We start from the raw sequence: 19,319 nt of genomic DNA on the forward strand, positions 1-19,319 counted from the left end.
AAAAACCTTTACAGTGGATCAGATCGGTGTCACATGGAAAACCATGAAGGAAATGGGTCAGAATCTCTCTGGTTCTGGTTCTGCTCGTTTTGGGGAACCCGACATGATCGGTGATCGTCTCTGCTGATGCTTTAGTTTGTTTCGGGTGGTCAGTTCGGTTCTCCTCTGTGATCCCAGCTTACCTGGCCGCCGCCTCACCTGCAGCCCAGCTGAGGTCGGACCGGACGTGACGCAGGACTCCGCCCCCAAGCCGCCCGGCCCCGCCTCCAGCAGCGATTCGGACCAGTCCGGGGTCGGCGCCAAAGCCCAGCTGGACGGCAGTTGCCTTGGCGACCGAGCGGCGTCCTGCCTGGAGCTGGGCGACCTGGAGAGGCGCAGGCGGCGGCAGGAGAGGAGGCGGCGCTACGAGAGCCTGCTGGGCTTCTCTCTGGGCCGGGGCGGGCCGCGGGGCGGGCCGCAGGGCGGGTCGCAGGGCGGGGCCACGCGACCTCTCAGCCCCCGGTCCCAGCTGGAGATGGAGGAGCGGATCGCAGAGTGCTGGAGGCGGGTGGAGAGGACGGCGCTGAGACCAGAGAGGACGGTGGCGCTGCCCACCGAGTCCAGAGACGCTCTGGAGACAGAGACGCTGCTGCAGGGCTGCAGGACGCTGGTGAGGGACGCCATGCAGCGCTGCAGCTGCAGCTGCAGCTGCTGCTGCAGGCAGATATCTTATAAGACTTAAAATAAAACAAAACTAACAAATAACTTTCCAGGCAGACACAGGAGCTTGTTTTAAGTCAATAATTTCTTAATATTGATCAAAAGTTTTAAATCTACTGGCAGATTATTTCATGTATTTGTTCCATGTTATTGGAAACGTGGAACTAGTTTGTTTTCATGAATATTAAGGAATTATTGAATTTAAAAAGGTTCCCTCTTCTTGGTGATAAATAACTTTTAAGTCAGTTTCATCTTATTTCAGGAGTTTTTTACAGTAGGAACTGGGTCAGAGATACTTGGTGAGATTCTGTCAGTTTTCCTGTCTGTGGACTAGAAGCACCAGTTTGGATCTGCAGATTTCACTGGGACTGTTCTTGCCGTCTGACTCTTCCTTCCTCTTCCCTCCTCCTCCTCCTCCTCCTGCTGCTGGAGGTCGACGACCTGAAGGCCCAGCTGGCGGATTCGGAGCGTCGCAGACTCCAGCTGGAGCATCGTCTCGGAGCCGCCGGATTCTGTCCGGAGCAGGTCTGCGACCGCAGCGCCTTGCTAACGTTTATGCAAAACCTCCTGCTGTCTGTCGTGTTGCAACCACAGAACTTTCACAGAGTAAAAATATTATTTAATCCACGATTGAAGCTAAGATTTACGGTTCAAAGCTACGATATTCTAACTGTTGGAGGATTTGGTAAAAACCAAAAGTAATTTCTCCAGCTGGCGCTATGCTAGCATGTTTGGTTTCATTTACCCAGAACAAAAGTTATTTTAAAAAGGAATACATAATGAATGTTCTTTACATGAGAAGCTGGTATTTTTTATTGCGTTACATTTTTAGACACTAAAGTTTTTACGAGCTGCGTGGAGCTGATCTCTGCTGACAACCAGGGAATCATTTAATGTGAATAAATGTGGAAAAGTTGAACCGAAGTGAATAATTTACATCCAGATTGGATCAAAGTTTTACTTTTTCTGCAGATTAAAAACATGTAATAAATGCAGCTATGCTGATGTGAAATTTTCCTTTCGCATGATTTTCTCCAGCTGGACCTTCTGGTTCCGTCCGACCCGGTTTTCCACCCTGCAGATGGGAGCTTGACTCCGCTGGATGAGCGGCTGTGCAGCGACTCCTCGTCAGCTGCATGTCTGTCCAGCATCTGGATGCGCCTCCCAAACGGAGATTCAGCAGAAACGGCCGGTTCGGCTGCACCTGCAGCAGGCGGCCAGCAGGGGGCGCCTCAGGCCGACGGAGCGGTTCCAGGATCCAGCTGCGGTTCCCACCAGCAGAACCAGCAGGAGTCTGACGGGAGAGACCCGGACAGCCAAACTGCAGTGAAGAGTCTGTCCCAGGAGGTGGCGCTGCTCAGCAGCCAGAACCGAGCCCTGGACCGGCGCAACCAGGAGATGCTGAACCAGCTGACCGAGGCGGACCGGGAGATCGACCGGCTGAAGGCCGAGCTGGGCCGCTGCTACAACGAGCCGCTCCGCCGGAACCAGGAGCTGGAGACGCAGCTGGACCGGCGGAACCAGGAGCTGGAGACGCAGCTGGACCGGCGGAACCAGGAGCTGGAGACGCAGCTGGACCGGCGGAACCAGGAGCTGGAGACGCAGCTGGACCGGCGGAACCAGGAGCTGCTGGCGGCCCGGGCGCTGGCCGCCTCGCTGGAGGAGAAGCTGAGGCAGACGGAGGTTCTGCTGCGGCCCGAACACTCAGCCGAACCAGACAGACCAGAACTACAGCTGGAGCGGACCTGCAGGAAACCAGAGCAGGAAACCTCGGAGCTGAAGGAAGCAACAGCTGAAGAAGTCACTGAGGAGAAACCGGACCAGAACCAGAACCAGGCTGTTTCTGCTGAAGGAAACATCCAGGAAGTGATAGCAGGAGCGGTGATGAGGCTGCAGGCGTTGGCGCAGCTGCTGGAGGCCATCGACGGTTTGGACCTCAGCGAGGAAGAGGAGGAAGAGGAAGAAGAGTTCTGGAAATCCGTCCTGAACAAGATGAAGAGCGACCCGGCCCGGCTGCAGCAGCCAATAGGAGAGCAGCTGTGTGCGGCGGTGCAGCGGCTGGAGCTGGAGAAGCAGCTGGAGCAGGCCGGCCATGCGCTGCTGCACCCTGAGGAAGAGGAGGAAGAGGAGAGCTTCGTGTGGGGAAGAGCTTCAGAGAACCACAGATTTACTGATGAGCTGAGGAAGCTGAGAGGCCTCACTCTGAGCAGAATATCGTGTCTGAAACGCCTCGCCGCCACTGGCAGCAGCGCCGCATGCGACCACCTGCAGTCGGCCGCAGACAAACTCTCTGCTTCCCACCTGGCATCGATCCTTCCTGCTGCGGCCGACGCATTCTGCTGCGTTCGGCTCGGCAGGCTGCGGTCCAGATACCAGAGGAGAGTCTGTACCAGCTGCAGCGGCCGCATGCAGGAGAACCAGGAGCTAAGAACCGAACTGCTGGAGAACCAGGAGCTTAGAACCGAACCGCAGGAGAACCAGGAGCTAAGAACCGAACCGCAGGAGAACCAGGAGCTAAGAACCGAACTAGAGGAGAACCAGGAGCTAAGAACCGAACCGCAGGAGAACCAGGCGCTAAGAACCGGACTAGAGGAGAACCAGGCGCTAAGAACCGGACTAGAGGAGAACCAGGCGCTAAGAACCGGACTAGAGGAGAACCAGGAGCTTAGAACCGAACCGCAGGAGAACCAGGAGCTAAGAACCGAACCGCAGGAGAACCAGGAGCTAAGAACCGAACTGCAGGAGAACCAGGAGCTAAGAACCGAACCGCAGGAGCACCAGGCGCTAAGAACTGGACTAGAGAAGAACCAGGCGCTAAGAACCGGACTAGAGGAGAACCAGGCGCTAAGAACCGGACTAGAGGAGAACCAGGCGCTAAGAACCGGACTAGAGGAGAACCAGGAGCTTAGAACCGAACCGCAGGAGAACCAGGAGCTAAGAACCAAACCGCAGGAGAACCAGGAGCTAAGAACCGAACCGCAGGAGCACCAGGCGCTAAGAACTGGACTAGAGAAGAACCAGGCGCTAAGAACCGAACCGCAGGAGAACCAGGAGCTAAGAACCGAACTGCAGGAGAACCAGGAACTAAGAACTGAACCGCAGGAGAACCAGGAACTAAGAACCGAACCGCAGGAGAACCAGGTGCTAAGAACCGAACCGCAGGAGAACCAGGAGCTAAGAACCGAACTGCAGGACAACCAGGCGCTAAGAACCGAACCGCAGGAGAACCAGGCGCTAAGAACCGAACTGCAGGAGAACCAGGCGCTAAGAACCGAACCGCAGGAGAACCAGGAGCTAAGAACCGAACCGCAGGAGAACCAGGAGCTAAGAACCGGACTAGAGGAGAACCAGGCGCTAAGAACCGAACCGCAGGAGAACCAGGAGCTAAGAACCGGACTAGAGGAGAACCAGGCGCTAAGAACCGAACCGCAGGAGAACCAGGAGCTAAGAACCGAACCGCAGGAGAACCAGGAGCTAAGAACCGGACTAGAGGAGAACCAGGAGCTAAGAACCGGACCGGAGGATGCGTGGGCCACAGAGGGTGCCCAGGTGAGTACCATCTCCCAGACTGATGGAGGTCAGAGGTCAACAGCAGCGGGGTCAGAGGAAACGCTGCACATGGAGCAGAATGAAGCTCCTCTGATGAGGCAGCAGGAGACGCAGCAAAGCTCTGAGCTCCGAGCCGAAGGGGAGACGCTGCAGGAGCTGCAGGAGGAGCTGAGGCGAGTGCAGGAGCAGCACCAGAGGGAGGTCTCTCAGCTGAAGGTAGGGGGCGCCACTGCTGCACCTTTCAGCTTCACTTCCTGTAAAATCTGCGACATCATCAGCTGATCAGGTTTCTGTAATCACTGGATTATGTCAGCTGGTTTCTCTGAAACCATTTTGAACTGAGTTGGTGTGTGTGTGTGTGTGTGTGTGTGTGTGTGTGTGTGTGTGTGTGTGTGTGTGTGTGTGTGTGTGTGTTGCAGGCCACCTGTGAGCGTTGCCTCATCACCATGGAGACCTGTCATCAGAGGGTGATAGAGGAGCTGCAGCAACAGCACCAGCAGGAGGTGGAGCGCCTCCTGGTGGAGAGAGACAGACTGTTGGAGGAGGAGAGCGCTGCCACGGCGACCGGTGAGTACTGTTATCCCTACTGACCACCAGAGGGCAGCACATGTGCTGTTCCAATAGTAACACCAAGAGTCACACCTGCAGCCCATCTGCTGACCAATCAGAGGCCTGACTCGGCCGAGGCTCTGTTACTTGCGTCTGACCCTGGCGTCTGGCCCCTGGAGTCTGTCCCCTGGAGTCTGTCCCATGGCGTCTGTCCCCTGGCGTCTGTCCCCTGGCGTCTGTCCCCTGGCGTCTGTCCCCTGGCGTCTGTCCCATGGCGTCTGTCCCCTGGAGTCTGTCCCCTGGCGTCTGTCCCATGGCGTCTGTCCCCTGGAGTCTGTCCCATGGCGTCTGTCCCCTGGAGTCTGTCCCATGGCGTCTGTCCCCTGGAGTCCGGCCCATGGCGTCTGTCCCCTGGCGTCTGTCCCCTGGAGTCTGTCCCCTGAAGTCTGTCCCATGGCGTCTGTCCCCTGGAGTCTGTCCCCTGGCGTCTGTCCCCTGGCGTCTGTCCCCTGAAGTCTGTCCCATGGCGTCTGTCCCCTGGCGTCTGTCCCATGGCGTCTGTCCCCTGGAGTCTGTCCCCTGGAGTCTGTCCCATGGCGTCTGTCCCCTGGAGTCCGGCCCATGGCGTCTGTCCCCTGGCGTCTGTCCCCTGGAGTCTGTCCCCTGAATTCTGTCCCATGGCGTCTGTCCCCTGGAGTCTGTCCCCTGGCGTCTGTCCCCTGGCGTCTGTCCCCTGAAGTCTGTCCCCTGAAGTCTGTCCCCTGGCGTCTGTCCCATGGCGTCTGTCCCCTGGAGTCTGTCCCCTGGAGTCTGTCCCCTGAAGTCTGTCCCCTGGCGTCTGTCCCCTGGAGATCCTTCAGAGTATCCTCTGAAGGATCCTCTGAGTTTCAGTGCTCAGGATTCCTTGTGATGTTGCTGGTGTCTCAGCGCTGCCCTCTGCTGGTCAGGAGGGATTCGTATAAATGAAGTTGCATTGGTAACTTTAGTTCTCTGGACTGGAGTCCGACCAACAGAACCCGATCTAAATTGACCCGCCTCCACTTCCTGTCTGCTCAGCGATCGAAGCCATCGAGAAGGCCCACCGCGCCGAGCTGCAGAGGGAGATCCAGAGGAGGAGCCAATCAGAGAACTGCAACGGAAACTCGCAGCTGGAGGAGATCCACAGGTACGTGAGCCGGGCTGGTCGGGTTCAGGTCGCGCTCGCCTGCAGAAACGTTGGCATGACTTCCTGAGTGTTGATCGGTGTGTCTCCAGGGAGGAGCTGGCCTCCTGCCGGCGGGAGCTGGACGTTTTGTCCCAGCAGTTCTCCCTGAAGTGTCTGGAGAACGGACACCTGGTCCGGGGCGCGGAGGCCGAGAGGAAGGCCTTGGGTCAGTGTCAGCAGGAGAACCGGGCCCTGCGGAGCCGCAACCAGGTGACGACCCGCTGGACTCTGCCGCTCACTGAGGCCTGCAAAGTAAAACTCCTGAATCCTCTGGGAAACTCTGACGTCTTCAGGAGCCCAGAGAAGCTCCACCCTGATTGGTGGAGAAATAATCTGCTGGTGTTGGGGCAGACTAAGAGATTATTTTAAAATGACGAGATTATCAGATTATCTGAATAACTGCAATAAAACAAGAAAAAAATCATAATATTACGAGAATAAAGTAATAATTTAAAACGACGCTGAGCCTCTGGAGCGGTTCTACTTTTCATCCACCAAGCAGAACCTGGAGATGATCAACATCCTAAAACTGCATCAAAGCTGAATTTGACTCCGCAGCAGCTTCATGCTGCTGGTTTTCCTCCAGGATCATTTAAACACAACGACGTCCTTCTGGTTCCAGGAGCTGAGCCGACACCTGGCGGCCGAGATCAGCAGGCTGTGTGCAGCGGCCAAGCAGGACCAGCTGCTGCTGGGCCGGGGCGGGGACGAGATGGAGGTGAGCCGGGGTCAGGAGGTGAGCCGGGGTCAGGAGGTGAGCCGGGGTCAGGAGGTGAGCCGGGGTCAGGGGGTCAGTCGGGGTCAAGAGGTGAGCCGGGGTCAGGAAGTCAGGGGCTAGGAGGTGAGCCGGGGTCAGGGGGTCAGGAGGTGGGCCGGGGTCAGGAAGTCAGGAGGTGAGCCGGGGTCAGGGGGTCAGTCTGGGTCAGGAGGTCAGGGGTCAGGAAGTCAGGGGTCAGAAGGTGGGCCGGGGTCAGGAGGTGAGCAGGGGTCAGGGACGAGCCGGGGTCAAGAGGTGAGCCGGGGTCAGGGGTCAGGAAGTCAGGGGCGAGGAGGTGAGCAGGGGTCAGGGTCAGAAGGTGAGCCGAGGTCAGGAGGTCAGGGGGCGAGCAGGGGTCAGATCCTGTTTTTATAAATTTGTTCAATCGGCTCCAAAAGAATTTAAAAACTAGACGTTATAATTTTAATTCAGCAAATGTACAAAATAATTTAGTTCTGGATCAATAAATAAAATTTATTTCCCATAAAAAACAAACACAAAATGTTCACCTTTATTTGCTTGATTTTATTTTATTTCTATTTTCTTGGCCTGGTAAACACAGTCTGGACGCTCCTGGTTTAGAGGGCAGAATATTAATGTGTCACGATGGCCTAGTCAAAGTCCAGAACTAAATCCAGTTGAGATCTTGTGGTAAGATGTAATAAACTGCTGTTGAGAGACGCTGCCCATCCAACAGAGTGAATATATTCCTGCCTGGCCTGTGAGAATCAGCCGGATCTGCTTCCTGTCCAGATCACGCTGCGAGTCCAGCAGGCCGAGGTTCAGAGTCTGAAGCAGGAAGTGGCGTCTCTGAAGGACGAGCTGCAGGCGGCGGTGAAGGTCGGCGTCCCGCACGGTAGTGTTCTGGTTTAAAGAACTACCATCAGAAACGGACTTCTGTTTCAACGCAGGACAAGAGGAACGCAGCAAAGAAGTACCAGGATGTTCAGACGGAGCTGAGCTTCAGCAGAGCCAGAGCCGAGCGAGAGGCAGAGGAGCTGAGGGAGAACCTGAGGCTGGCGCACCGGGCGCTGGAGGAGGCCTCCGCCTGACCTGCAGGACGACCTCCAGGATGACCTGCAGGACGACCTCCAGGATGACCTGCAGGACGACCTGCAGGACTGAAGGTCATCCTGGAGGACGACCTTCATCCCGACCTTCAGCCTGACCTTCAAGATGACCTTCAGCCTCCAGGACGACCTTCATCCTTCAGGACGACCTTCAGCCTCCAGGATGACCTTCAGCCTCCAGCCTGACCTTCAGCCTCCAGCCTGACCTTCAGGATGACCTTCATCCTCCAGGACGACCTTCAGGACGACCTGTTAACTCTGTCTGAACACAACAGGGCATAAATTCTGTCATATTTTATATGAGCAATACGTTTCTTTAAAGTAACTTTTTAAAAAAATATATAACTCATTTAATTTATTTTTGTAACTTTATAACATAGTTTTTTACTGAATGCACCTTGCTCAATAAACTGTATATTTTTGTTTGTGCCAATTTAAAAATATATTTTTGGGGTCCAAGTTGTTCATTTTACTGTAATTAAAATATTTCTATTTTCCAGAAATAAACTACAAATGTTTTCATTTTTTATTAAATGTGTCTTACATGCAGTGACACATTTGGCTTTTCAGTAAATGTTTCAGTTGGTTGATTATTTTGTAAAATTCAGTTTGGAAGCAGAACGTCGACAGGATTCCTTCTGAGGTATCAGGTAAATAAACCACACAAATTAGTTGAATAGGAAAATAAATATCCTAGCACTTAATATGGAATTTGTTGATTTTTAGCAACAATAGATTTAAAAAAAATACAAAGTTATCCTGACAAACAGCAAAGCGGTAACCAAAATCCCTCAAAAATAACACAAGGATATATTTAAATCACTCAGATGACGTCAGCTAAAAAAAAAACAAAGAAATGTCCCAAAATTTCAATTACTTTTTATCAGAATGTTGTCCACAATAGAGTCCCATATCCTCAAAAAAAACATGAAAATATTCCCCGATTTCAATCCAAAATGAAAAATTCAAGACGGCAAAAGCCCCAAAACAGATGAGAAAAATGGTGGCACCTAAAAAACCCGTAAAAAGAGAAATAAGTTCCAGACCGGGAGCGTCTGTCTTCCTCCTGTCGCAGCGGGCCGCGTTTCCATCTGACCGCCGTTCATGAATCTTTTAGTTTTTCTACTTGTTCCAAACATTCATAAAGGCAAATCTCTGCTGGAACCAGCTTTAAACTGTGGAAACTTTGGAAAATTCAACTATCAAGTGACTGAAACTGTCCAAAAACAGTCTGATCATTTATTTAGTCAAAGAAAACAAACATACAGGTTATTTGCTATTTATTTGTATTAAAATATATTTATTTTTTGTATGCAAAATGTTTTCAAATTCATCCTCAAACTGCAGATATTGGATTTTATTTCTACTGTCTGTAAAGAGGATGAATGGATGGATGGATGGATGAATGAATGAATGAATGAATTAATGAATGAATGGATGGATGGAGTTTAAAATGGATGGATGAATGAATGAATGAATTAATGAATGAATGAATGAATGGATGGATGGAGTTTAAAATGGATGAATGAATGAATGAATGAATGAATGAATGAATGAATGAATGGTGTTTAAAATGGATGGATGAATGAATGAATGAATGAATGAATGAATGAATGAATGAATGAATGGATGGATGAATGGATGAATGAATGGATGGATGGATGGAGTTTAAAATGGATGGATGGTGTTTAAAATGGATGGATGGATGAATGATTGAATGAATGAATGGATGGATGGATGGATGGTGTTTAAAATGGATGGATGGATGGATGAATGATTGAATGAATGAATGAATGAATGGATGGATGGATGGATGGATGGATGGAGTTTAAAATGGATGGATGGAGTTTAAAATGGATGGATGGTGTTTAAAAAGGGATAATTTTTTTCACTTTTCATCGTCAATATTAGAAATATTGGAATGTCTCCTGCAGTCAATGTCCTTTTTACTCTGGTTTTATAAAAAAAGATTAGTATAATTTCATAATTTTTCACAATATGTCCATTTATTATCAAGAAGATGATTATATTTATTTTAGAGTAGTTTAGGAGAATATCTCCTATTTTCCTCCATTTCTGATCTTTTAAAACCACTGCGGTGGTCAAATGTAGCAAAAAATACGTTTTTTGTGAAATTAAACGCTATTATTGAATACATTTTAAATAAATATTACTAGTAAATAATAAATATAATGCATAAATAAAATATAATCCGTTCATAAATATTACCTCCAAGCTTTTATTTTGAAGGAGCGCGCTTCTCTTCCGGTGTGTCGGTCATAAAACCGTTGGTTGACTCTGTTGGAATATGGTGTCCATGATGACAACTTGAAAATCCCAACTGCAGTCAGAGGCGATAGTACCCGCTGGATCCAGTTCGCTGAGAATGAAAGCGGGTCCGGCTCGGTTCGGGAGCCGCCTGGCGGGGTAGCGTCCTCCCGGCCGCCTGGCTAGCATGAACTGGGGCGGCCGCCGCTTTTGTTTACATCCAGTCCAGATGATGGTGATGATGGGCCCGGAGAGGCGTGTTGGCTAACCCCGCTACTCGCGCTGCTTCCAGGGAAGGTGTCATCGGGGAACCCGCTGTGTTCGGACCGGGTCGGTCCGTCCAAACCGCCGCCGCCTGAAGGGTGAGCTGACCGACGTCACTAACCGAAGCTGGCCGCTTTTACGCGGCTGTTGACGGGGAAGCTACTGACCAGGCCCGCCTGTTGGAAACACTGCTGACTTTTTAAACAGCATTTTTATGTTGCCTTTGTTTAAAATGGAAAATAAACGCAAAACCATACAAACATTAATGATACTTTTAAATTAAGTAGATATCATTTAAGCTAAATTGTAAATGGTTTTATTTACTAAATCTAAATACTTAATTGTCCTCAAAAAATAACCATGTGCCTTTACTGCAAATCTGCATATAATTAAAGTAAATTATTTAATCCGAAAAGGGAAATACGTACTTTATATAACGGTACATGTGATTAAATGAGATGAAGTAACTAGTCTGTCGGTTTTACTGTAACAAAAACCCAGAAAGGAAGTTTCTCAGAAACCATTAGAATAATATCCTAATTAAATATTTTTAAATAAATGTATATCATGATGAAGAGATGAGGATGAGGAAGACTTGACATCAGAAGATGGTCAATAACAAGAAAGGTAAGTCACAATTAGGCCTGTTGCAATCAGCAATAAAATAATTAATCACATGATGAATTAAAACAAACTCATTAATTCCCATTTGCATAATTTACTGTTTTTCTACCAAAAACTGGAAGATAAAAGTCTCCAGTTTGGTGTTTGGTCTCAACCAGCCCTTCTGTCCAGGTTTCATAATTCATTTTATTCGTTGTTTCTGGTTTGTTTATTTATTTTGGATATTTAAAATGTCTTCCAGTTCCAGTGTTAAATGTTCTTTAGAAATTAAAGTTTATTGATATTTGAGATTATGTTCTTGCATTGATATATAATTAGAATTATATTACTTGGAAATGATCTCAAAATAACAATATTATCGTTGATTGCAATACCTTCAATTAATCGTCCATCAAAATTTGCTATTGTGACAGGAGTAGTCACAAGAGGTTGCTGCTAAAGAAGCTGGTTGTTAGGAGAAAGTTGAGTGGAAGAAAAAACATGCTGTATTGCTTCTGTTGAAATAAAAAAGTGACATCATGACAAGGAAGCTGCGTTGAGGGTTTCACCACCATCCAGCACCTTGTGCATGCTGAGAGGAAGAATGGCGGTTCAGATCCAGTGACCATTAGATCCACCTTACCGGATTAAACGGCATAAATGTTTGAGTAAATCGGGAAAATGGCCCCACATGACGATCTACTCGGCAAAAGCAGCAACAACTTAATGTGCCAGAGACACCAGGAGAAACCATCCTGGGAGAGAAATACTCTGCCGACGACGTGGCTGATGGCAACGAGAGGGCTGGACGGACTGAAGCACAGGAAGAGCTGCAGAGGTCAAGGGTCAACCTGACAGGACCCAACAGAAAGTTAAGCAGATGGCTGCTGGGTGTAAGAGACCCGAGGGAACGTCATAACCAGGTGACAGGTGGCTGAGGAGCCTCCTGGAGTCTGACTGATCCAACATTATCAGGTTGGTGTGGCAGACAAACGGTGTGATGTGAAAACCATTTCCTGCCAAGCAGCTTCCTGTACGTCTGCACTGAGTCCGCCTCACTGCGCTGCGCGGTGTGGCGCGGCGCCTCGTGGCGCGGTGCGGCGCGGCGCGCCCGGGTGCCTGCGGGCCTTCATCCTTTCTCTAAGGCGGAGTCCAGCTGCCCTACGGAGGACGAGCTTTTCGGCTGCTTGTATCCAGGATTCTGTTCTCTCGGTCGTGATCTCATAGGTGAGATTCTGAACTTGGTCTGTGTGGTTTGGCACAGTAGACGCATTGAAAGAGAAATCTCTAAAATCAATATGGCAGCACAACTTGTTGCATCTGAGTGAACTGCAGGACTTCTGGAAGAATTTAATTGGGAAAGACGAGGCCGATGTAGAAATGTTTTCCAGTATTCCCACTCTGTCCTCATCCTTCATGTCCGTTTACAGCGTCACTAAATGGAGTTTCCAGTAAAACCAGTTGACCCCTTTAATGGTTCCTCTTGTTTTGCAGTGATGGACGTGTCCTCTCAGGACCCACCTCTCATGGCCATGGACCTATCGAAGAGCTACACTCCGCTGACCCGCAGCCGCACCGAAGCCACAGACCTGGCTAAAAAGCCTGAGTGGTACCACCGACGGCCGGCGAACTGCAGCACAGACGGCGCCTCTGCCTACAGATCCTCGTCCTCCTACAGCCCGCTCTCCCAGCAGGGGGTCCCCGTCCGCTGCAGAGACATGGAGCAGGGCCCAGAGTCTCTGGGCAGCTACATAAGCTCCACTGTGGCTCCGGGTCTGGATTTTTTTCACAGCAGAACGCATGGGAACCTGTGGCACGGCGGTTACTACGGAGCCGACCAAAGCGGGGGTCCGGTTCCCGAAAGCAGCGGCGCAGAGGAGAGCGACAGCGGCTCTGACGTCATCTTCCTGGTTTCTTCCGCGAAGGAGCCTCTGTTGTGTGGCTCTTTCATCCAGGACAGCGTGAGGCACATGGTGGAGCCCGTTTCCCCTGCCATGTCCTCGTTGGACGAAGGAAGAGGTTGCTATCTCCTACCTCAGCCCATGAGCTCTCCGAGTGCCGACAGCTCGTACTCGGAGGACTCGTCGGACAGCTCAGTAGACATTCCAGTGCATCATGCCAGACCCGTAGTCCTCCTTTCAGACCTCAACACCGTTTACGGACACCCTGGTGAATCGGTGGCGGATGCTTCAAGTGACGACAGCGACGTCATTGAAGTTTCTGTCACGAACCGTAAGAAGGAAAGGCAATGCTACAAGAAAAGTCCGCCTAAAATAAAGAGTGAGGGGGAAAGAGAGTCATCTAGAGAGGTGCGTCGCAGTTCCAGAGTAAGAAAATCTGAGTCCGACATGCCTCGGTTAACCTGCGCCGTGTCACGGCACAGCTTGAGAAGACGCGTCAAAAACGACGCGGTGGGTATTTATAACGAAAGCAGTGACTCTGAGGACCTGATCGAGTACGCTCTGAAGTTTTCCAGCTCCGAAGAATCCGTCTCGCAGCCAAACCTTCCACAGAAGGCGAGCAGCCATTCAGAGGAATCCACTGGGAACGTCCAAACCGACAGGAAGTCTCCTCCGAAGGAAGCTCACTTCACAAAGCTAATAAATTACAAACGAAAAAAGACTCTGGGCCTTCCTAAAACTAAAACGGTTCAAAAGGCAAAGCAGAAGCCGATCTGCAGCATCGCCCCAGAGGAGCAACTGACGGTTTCTGACAGTCGGACCACAGCGGGGAAAAAACGGGTTGCGAGGCGAAAAAGGAAAAGGCGCCCACAGACCGGACCTTCTGCGCTGTTTTCTCCCAGAGAACCTGAAATCCTGCTCAAATATGCAAAGTCCAAGTACAAAAAGGACAGAAAACCTGCCAGCTTCTGCCCATTTGTCCACATGGAGCAGCAGCTGTGCAGGGTGGTCAACTACCAGGACGACGAAGGGACGAGTCCCAGCAGCAGAGGACGGAAGACCGTCTCCCAATCTGTGTCTGGGTTTGTCCCCTGCACGTCCTGCTTCCAGCTGGGTCGGCCCAGCTCGGACGGCGGCGGTCCGGACCAGCTGCTCTGCTGCCTGTGTGGGTGGACGGCCAACACCATGGGCCTCGGCGACCTCCACGGCCCCTACTGTCCCGCCGTCGCTTCTCTAGACGGTCAGACGGGCAGAACTGATCCGAACGACGGCCTGCAGAAACTCTCCAACGGCCATTTGCCGCACTCCTCTGAGGACGACTGCACTCCTGATAAAACTTTGCTCAGAAGCGAGAAAGTCTCTCCCACTAAGGTGCCTCTGCGTCTATGCGAGTGCTGGATCCACGAGGACTGCGGCATCTGGTCCGCCGGCGTCTTCCTAGTGCGGGGAAAGCTGTACGGCCTGGAGGAGGCCGCCCAGATCGCACAGGAAACGGTGAGTGACTTCCTGTTTGGTTATCAGAGCATTTAGCTTTAGCTGTGGATGGACTCCACACAGAGCAGCAGGGCTGATGCTTCCTCTGCTGCCGTGAGGCTGAAACTGCTGGTGGAGCAGCTGAAACCTCCCACAGTGATGGAGGGAAGTTCTGCAGAGTCAGGGAAACGGGTCGGTGTGGAAGTGGAACCAATATGGTGGTGAGAAACTGGGGCTGCGCAGGAAGTGATGTCATCGAGACATTATTGGTGAATTATGGGGAAGTGATTGATTATGGTTAACTTATATTTTCCTCACTCTGAGCTCTTCGGATCCATCTAAACTCTGGATTCCTGTTCAGGTTTCATGGAACATTTTGATCTGATTGGTCTGTAGATCTGCTCCAGCTGTGGTCAGCCTGGGGCCATAATGGGATGTTTCCAGAAGGGCTGCCCGAGGAATTATCACTACCCATGTGCCCTTCAGTCAGGTAAACCAGGTTTAAAGGTTTTATTTATTGAATCAAACCTTCATTGATTGGTTGTGCTGAACAGCTCTGATCAGCGTTCCTCCATCTTGATTCTCTCTCAGGCGCCGTGCTCAACGAAGAAAACTTCTCCATGAGATGTCCAGAGCACAAGGTGAGCACAGGACGGGGAGCATCCGACCCGCTAACCATCCGACCCGCTAACCGCTAACCATCCGACCCGCTAACCGCTAAGCATCCGACCCGCTAGCCATCCGACCCGCTAGCCATCCGACCCGCTCCGCTAGCCATCCGACCCGCTAGCCATCCGACCCGCTAAGCATCCGACCCGCTAACCGTTAACCATCCGACCCGCTAAGCATCCGACCCCACACACACACACACACACATGCATACATCCAGATTGAAGTCTGATCCTGATGAGGATATTTTAGTTTGTGTTGATGCTGTTCGGACTGCAGCTGGTCCGGTTCTTAGAACCGCCTGTAACAGGGTCCATTTAAAGGTTCTGCTTCCTACAGGTCAGTACTGTCAGAGGAAATTCCTCTGTTGTGTGACTGACTGAGCGCACGGCTTTTAGTGCAGACGGTAAATGACCTGATGACCTTCATCTGGTTCTGCTCTGAAAAACGTCATAATGCTAATTTCTGATATTTCTTTCTTTTTGTAAATCTACCAGAATAAAACGTTCCCACCTGCAGCCAGACAAGACAAGAGATGACAGTGAAGACCTGCGGCGCCTTGGAGGTTTGTCCTCGTTCAGTTTGTCTCCACCGATGACATACAGAAACACAGAAGCTTCTTTATTTAGTTTTCCCCCAAATTCAGGCTGCTGACGGTGCAGCTGCTTAAGGGTCACGGTGACTGCAGTTCCTCATGCTAACACAAGGGGGCAGCATCAGATCATTGGCCAGAGAACTGAGACGTTCTGATCTAACTCTAAACGTTTTCTGAGTTTCGTAACGGCATCGTCTGCTGTTTTACTGTAAATAACAGGTTTTCCATCCATTACTGCAACGGCCTAGTTCATACACCAGATGTTGTTAATCATCCCGGCGCTCCTCTGACTCGTCTGTTGTGTCTCCTGTCCCAGAATGCTCCAGCGATCTCCTCAGGGCACGGCGGCGGCCATGACGGCGGCCATGACGGTGGGAGTGGCTGCAGCTTCACCTCAGTGTTCTGAGGAACCGGAGCGGCGGCAGCATTTCGGGCCAGGCGAAGCCGCTTCGCCGGTCATGACTGAATCAGGGTCCACTTGACTTATTTCTGGATATTTTGACCTTTGTTCGGTTCTTCCGGTTCCTTTTTGCTCTCCGTTTCTCTCCGGGCTGAACCGGCTGCGTTTGGACATCCTCACTTCAACTAGCTGCTAAACCCAGTTTATTATTTGAACATAGGTATTATATCAGAGTTTTATTGATCTCTTGGATAACAGGCCACTTTTCTACGAGTTTTTGTACGACTTTTTTAATCCTAGTGGTTTGTCGTGTTCGTTGCATGCACAGCTCATATTTGCTACAATGCACTTTATCACAGTTTTCTATCAGTTATTTAAATCTGACATAAAGCTGCACTAAGCTACAGTTAAACTGTAAAACTACATGGTTAATGTCTAAACCTGGAATATAACTTCAGGCCTCTTGGCTTTCTTTCTTGATGCTGATTTTATTTTGATTTGATTGGATGAATCTTAACGAGTTTTTTGGCTGGTTGCCGTGTGAACCTGCGGATCCCCGTCGGGACGCGGAGGATTGTTTTCCCTTTGTCCTCATCAGCTCATGTGGCATAAATTTATTCTGAAAGTCTTTCTCACCGTCCTACTTTCTGCTTCCAGGTTTTCTTAAGGTTCATCTTCGCATCTCGCTGTGAAATATCTGAAGTTTTATAACTTTTTCTTCAGGATAGAAATTCTCCACCAACCTTTGTGCAAAAGCAAAACCAGTCAAACGTCGGCTTTCCAGCTCCAAGAAACAAACTTTCCATAAGAATGAAGAAGAAAATACACTTTATTTATTTCCCGCGGTTCTGAAGTCATGTGACCGTTTTGTGTCGTTTTGGTAGTTAAAGGGAAAGTTTCCTTCACAATCAGACATAAACATGCAGGGAATAAATCAAGTTTCTGCACCAAATAGTTGATGATAACAAACACTGAGGCTCTTTATTTGTGTATATTTGAAATGTTACAAACTAGGCAAGGATGTATTTGCGAGGGAACCCAAAACAGAAATCCTTCTTGTCCCTCAGGGGCCTCCGTACGAACTGGAGTCGATTCAAACGAGACAAAGTGATTTTATTTAATCTGTTCAGAACAAGTCGTTGATTTAAAGGTGAGGTCGTTCAGGTTGGTGCATTTTGATTGTCTTCAGGATTTAAATGCCCTTTCACCTCTTTACTAAACAGCAATTTTAGTCACTAATTATATTTTTTCATAATAATTTAGATTAATTTTGCAGGGTTGGAAATGAACAGTTTGTTTGTTAAATTGGAAACAGGTTGTACTGATGTAGCTTTGCCTCATGAGGCTCCACTGCCAGGGAGTAAGATACTGACTGTTGATCACTATTCTACAGAACCCCAATTCAGATAAAACCCAAACGATCCACTTAAATCCAGACTGATCCTTTGTGCCTCTTAAAAAGACTTGATGATGATCTACCTTCACATTCCGGCACACATGAAAAGCTTTTCCGTAAATGATCCTGAAACATTCCACTTCCTGAGTGATTATTTTGACATTTAAGGTTTGATGAAGGCAGTTTTCAGGGGGACCAAAATATCTGAACCGCCTCCCTGGAAACCAGCTGGCCAGTAATGGACGTCCTGTTGTTTTCTGGACCTCCGTCTCGCCTCTCACTGCAGCTGGAAGCCGAACGGAGCCGAACCGTCTGCTGGACCCAGAGTTGATCCACCGCTGTTTCAGGTTAAACTGGTTGAAACATCAACACTCTTTAGTTGGATTCATGTCTCACTTTCCGTTGTTTGAGAATAAAAATTAACGTTATTTAATAAAAATAAGAGAATCAGTTTCCTTGTCATAAAATGTATGATTATTTTCAACTTTCTGTGAAGTTTGTTTAGGTCCGTTTCTCTCGCTAGCGGTAGCCTAGCATGTTTAATTCGGTTGTATTTACCCAGAATGCCCTGCGCTGTAGTCCACTTCCTGCTTTTGGAGCGGTTTCCGGTCCCAGAGTTCAGCTCAACCGAACCGAACCGAGACGAGGTTCAAACTTAACACTGGAACTGGAAAATATTTTAAATATCCAAAATAAAAACACAACCAAAAAAAAGGAAATAAAAATCACAACTGAAACTACAAATAAACGAAATGATCCTTAAAGCATTTTAATTAAAATGGAAATGATTGATTTTAATTTAACATGATCAATAATTTGCTTGTTGCTCGATGAAACTGATGTTTGGACTTCAGTCGCCTCATTTTATGATTTCCATCTTTTTCATTCAGTTTCTTCACTAAATAGTTCTGGGATTTGGTCAGGATTACAATCCCTCTGGGATTGAGATTTTGTTGGTTTCTTAATATTTTGGGGTTTTTCTTTCTGGTGGGAATCCAGATTTCTCTCTGCAGTCGCAGATTCTCCTGGTTTTGCTGTAATCTGACCCAATCTTTTGGGGATTTGCTGTTTTTCATCTCTCAGATTTTCATCTGCTCTGGATTTATTGACTGTATTCCCAAAGTCCGAATGAAACCAGGATTCTGGTTCTGCTGCCTAAACAAATCCTCATCAGGCTCTGATTCATCTGAATATTGACTCATCACCAATAACATCTCCTTACATAAACTTATTAAAGCTCATTTTGGTTGAAGCAGCAGCAGGCAGCTTCAACCAAAGCTGCCTGCTTTGGTTGAAGCTGGCAGCTTTGATGTCTCTCCAGCAGCGGAGAGACATCGACGTCTCTCTGCTGCTGGACGAAACCTGAGAGCCTCAGAGGAACTGGCAGCTGCAGCTGCAGCTCTGGCTGCTGCAGCTGCAGCTCTGGCTGCTGCAGCTGCAGCTCCGGCTGCTGCAGCTGCTGCTGCTGCAGCTACGGCTGAACATGCAGCGTTGCTGCAGGATGCTGCAGGTTGCGCCACCTGCTGGGAGTTTTACATAATTCAGCCTCCAGTCAGGTGATGAAGCTGCTCATTTAAAGTCCAGTCCTTCAGCTTGAAGCTCATTAATGTGACCAATGTAACGATTCATTCCTTCCCGTCTGTTTTTGATTCACTCATTCACTTCCTGACCTGGAAGTGAACGAGTGAATCCATTCATCTTTACATCTGCTTGAAAAATAATGAAAACCTGAAACCATCTTCCAGTGGTTCTGCTGCGGATCGTTTCATTGCTCATGAGTCTGTGGCCTGTTGGTGGCGCTGTGTCTGCTGAGCTCCAGCTGAAGAACTTTGACTTCATTTCTGCTTCCACCCAAAACGTCAAAACCAGAAAATGTTCAGCAGCAACAGCTGAGCAACGAGTTCACTGGGATTTTAACAAGT

General features: G+C 49.4%; 2 protein-coding genes and 1 long non-coding RNA gene across 15 annotated transcripts in view; 2 read left to right on the top strand and 1 right to left on the bottom strand.

Annotated features, from left to right (window-relative positions):
* Positions 1-7,897, top strand: part of LOC103469500 (uncharacterized) — a 38,493-nt gene extending 30,596 nt beyond the window's left edge. For 9 of the 12 annotated variants that reach the window (XM_081610357.1, XM_081610362.1, XM_081610363.1 and 6 more), the window contains 9 exons: positions 178-649; positions 1,132-1,224; positions 1,738-4,464; positions 4,668-4,815; positions 5,854-5,962; positions 6,052-6,211; positions 6,624-6,737; positions 7,512-7,598; positions 7,670-7,897. In XM_081610357.1, the coding sequence (XP_081466483.1) occupies positions 178-649; positions 1,132-1,224; positions 1,738-4,464; positions 4,668-4,815; positions 5,854-5,962; positions 6,052-6,211; positions 6,624-6,737; positions 7,512-7,598; positions 7,670-7,810 (4,051 nt within the window). In that variant the 3' untranslated portion in view covers positions 7,811-7,897. Of the gene's footprint in view, positions 1-177; positions 650-1,131; positions 1,225-1,731; positions 4,465-4,667; positions 4,816-5,853; positions 5,963-6,051; positions 6,212-6,623; positions 6,738-7,455; positions 7,599-7,669 lie in introns of those variants that run through there. The other 3 variants (XM_081610361.1, XM_081610359.1, XM_081610367.1) reach the window with 3 other exon arrangements.
* LOC145552653 (uncharacterized) lies at positions 7,263-8,581 on the bottom strand. Its single transcript, XR_014088796.1, has 2 exons — positions 7,997-8,581; positions 7,263-7,958 (listed from the first exon to the last, which is right to left on the bottom strand). It is a non-coding gene; the product is annotated as an uncharacterized LOC145552653 (long non-coding RNA).
* A 1,480-nt stretch (positions 8,582-10,061) lies between these two features.
* Positions 10,062-16,629, top strand: LOC103469441 (uncharacterized). 2 transcript variants are annotated; one of them, XM_008417122.3, is made up of 6 exons: positions 10,062-10,458; positions 12,458-14,358; positions 14,734-14,827; positions 14,929-14,978; positions 15,504-15,571; positions 15,918-16,629. In XM_008417122.3, the coding sequence occupies exons 2-5, from the start codon at positions 12,460-12,462 to the stop codon at positions 15,543-15,545; spliced, it is 2,085 nt and encodes a 694-aa protein (XP_008415344.1). In that variant the 5' UTR covers positions 10,062-10,458; positions 12,458-12,459; the 3' UTR covers positions 15,546-15,571; positions 15,918-16,629. The 2 variants fall into 2 exon arrangements, with proteins under 2 accessions (XP_008415344.1, XP_008415345.1); XM_008417123.3 differs by lacking the exon at positions 15,918-16,629 and adding an exon at positions 15,653-15,911.
* The last annotated feature ends 2,690 nt before the right edge of the window (positions 16,630-19,319 follow it).

The sequence above is a fragment of the Poecilia reticulata genome, chromosome 8 (genome assembly GCF_904066995.2).
Source record: "Poecilia reticulata chromosome 8, P_reticulata-male-v2, whole genome shotgun sequence".
NCBI lineage: Eukaryota > Metazoa > Chordata > Actinopteri > Cyprinodontiformes > Poeciliidae > Poecilia > Poecilia reticulata.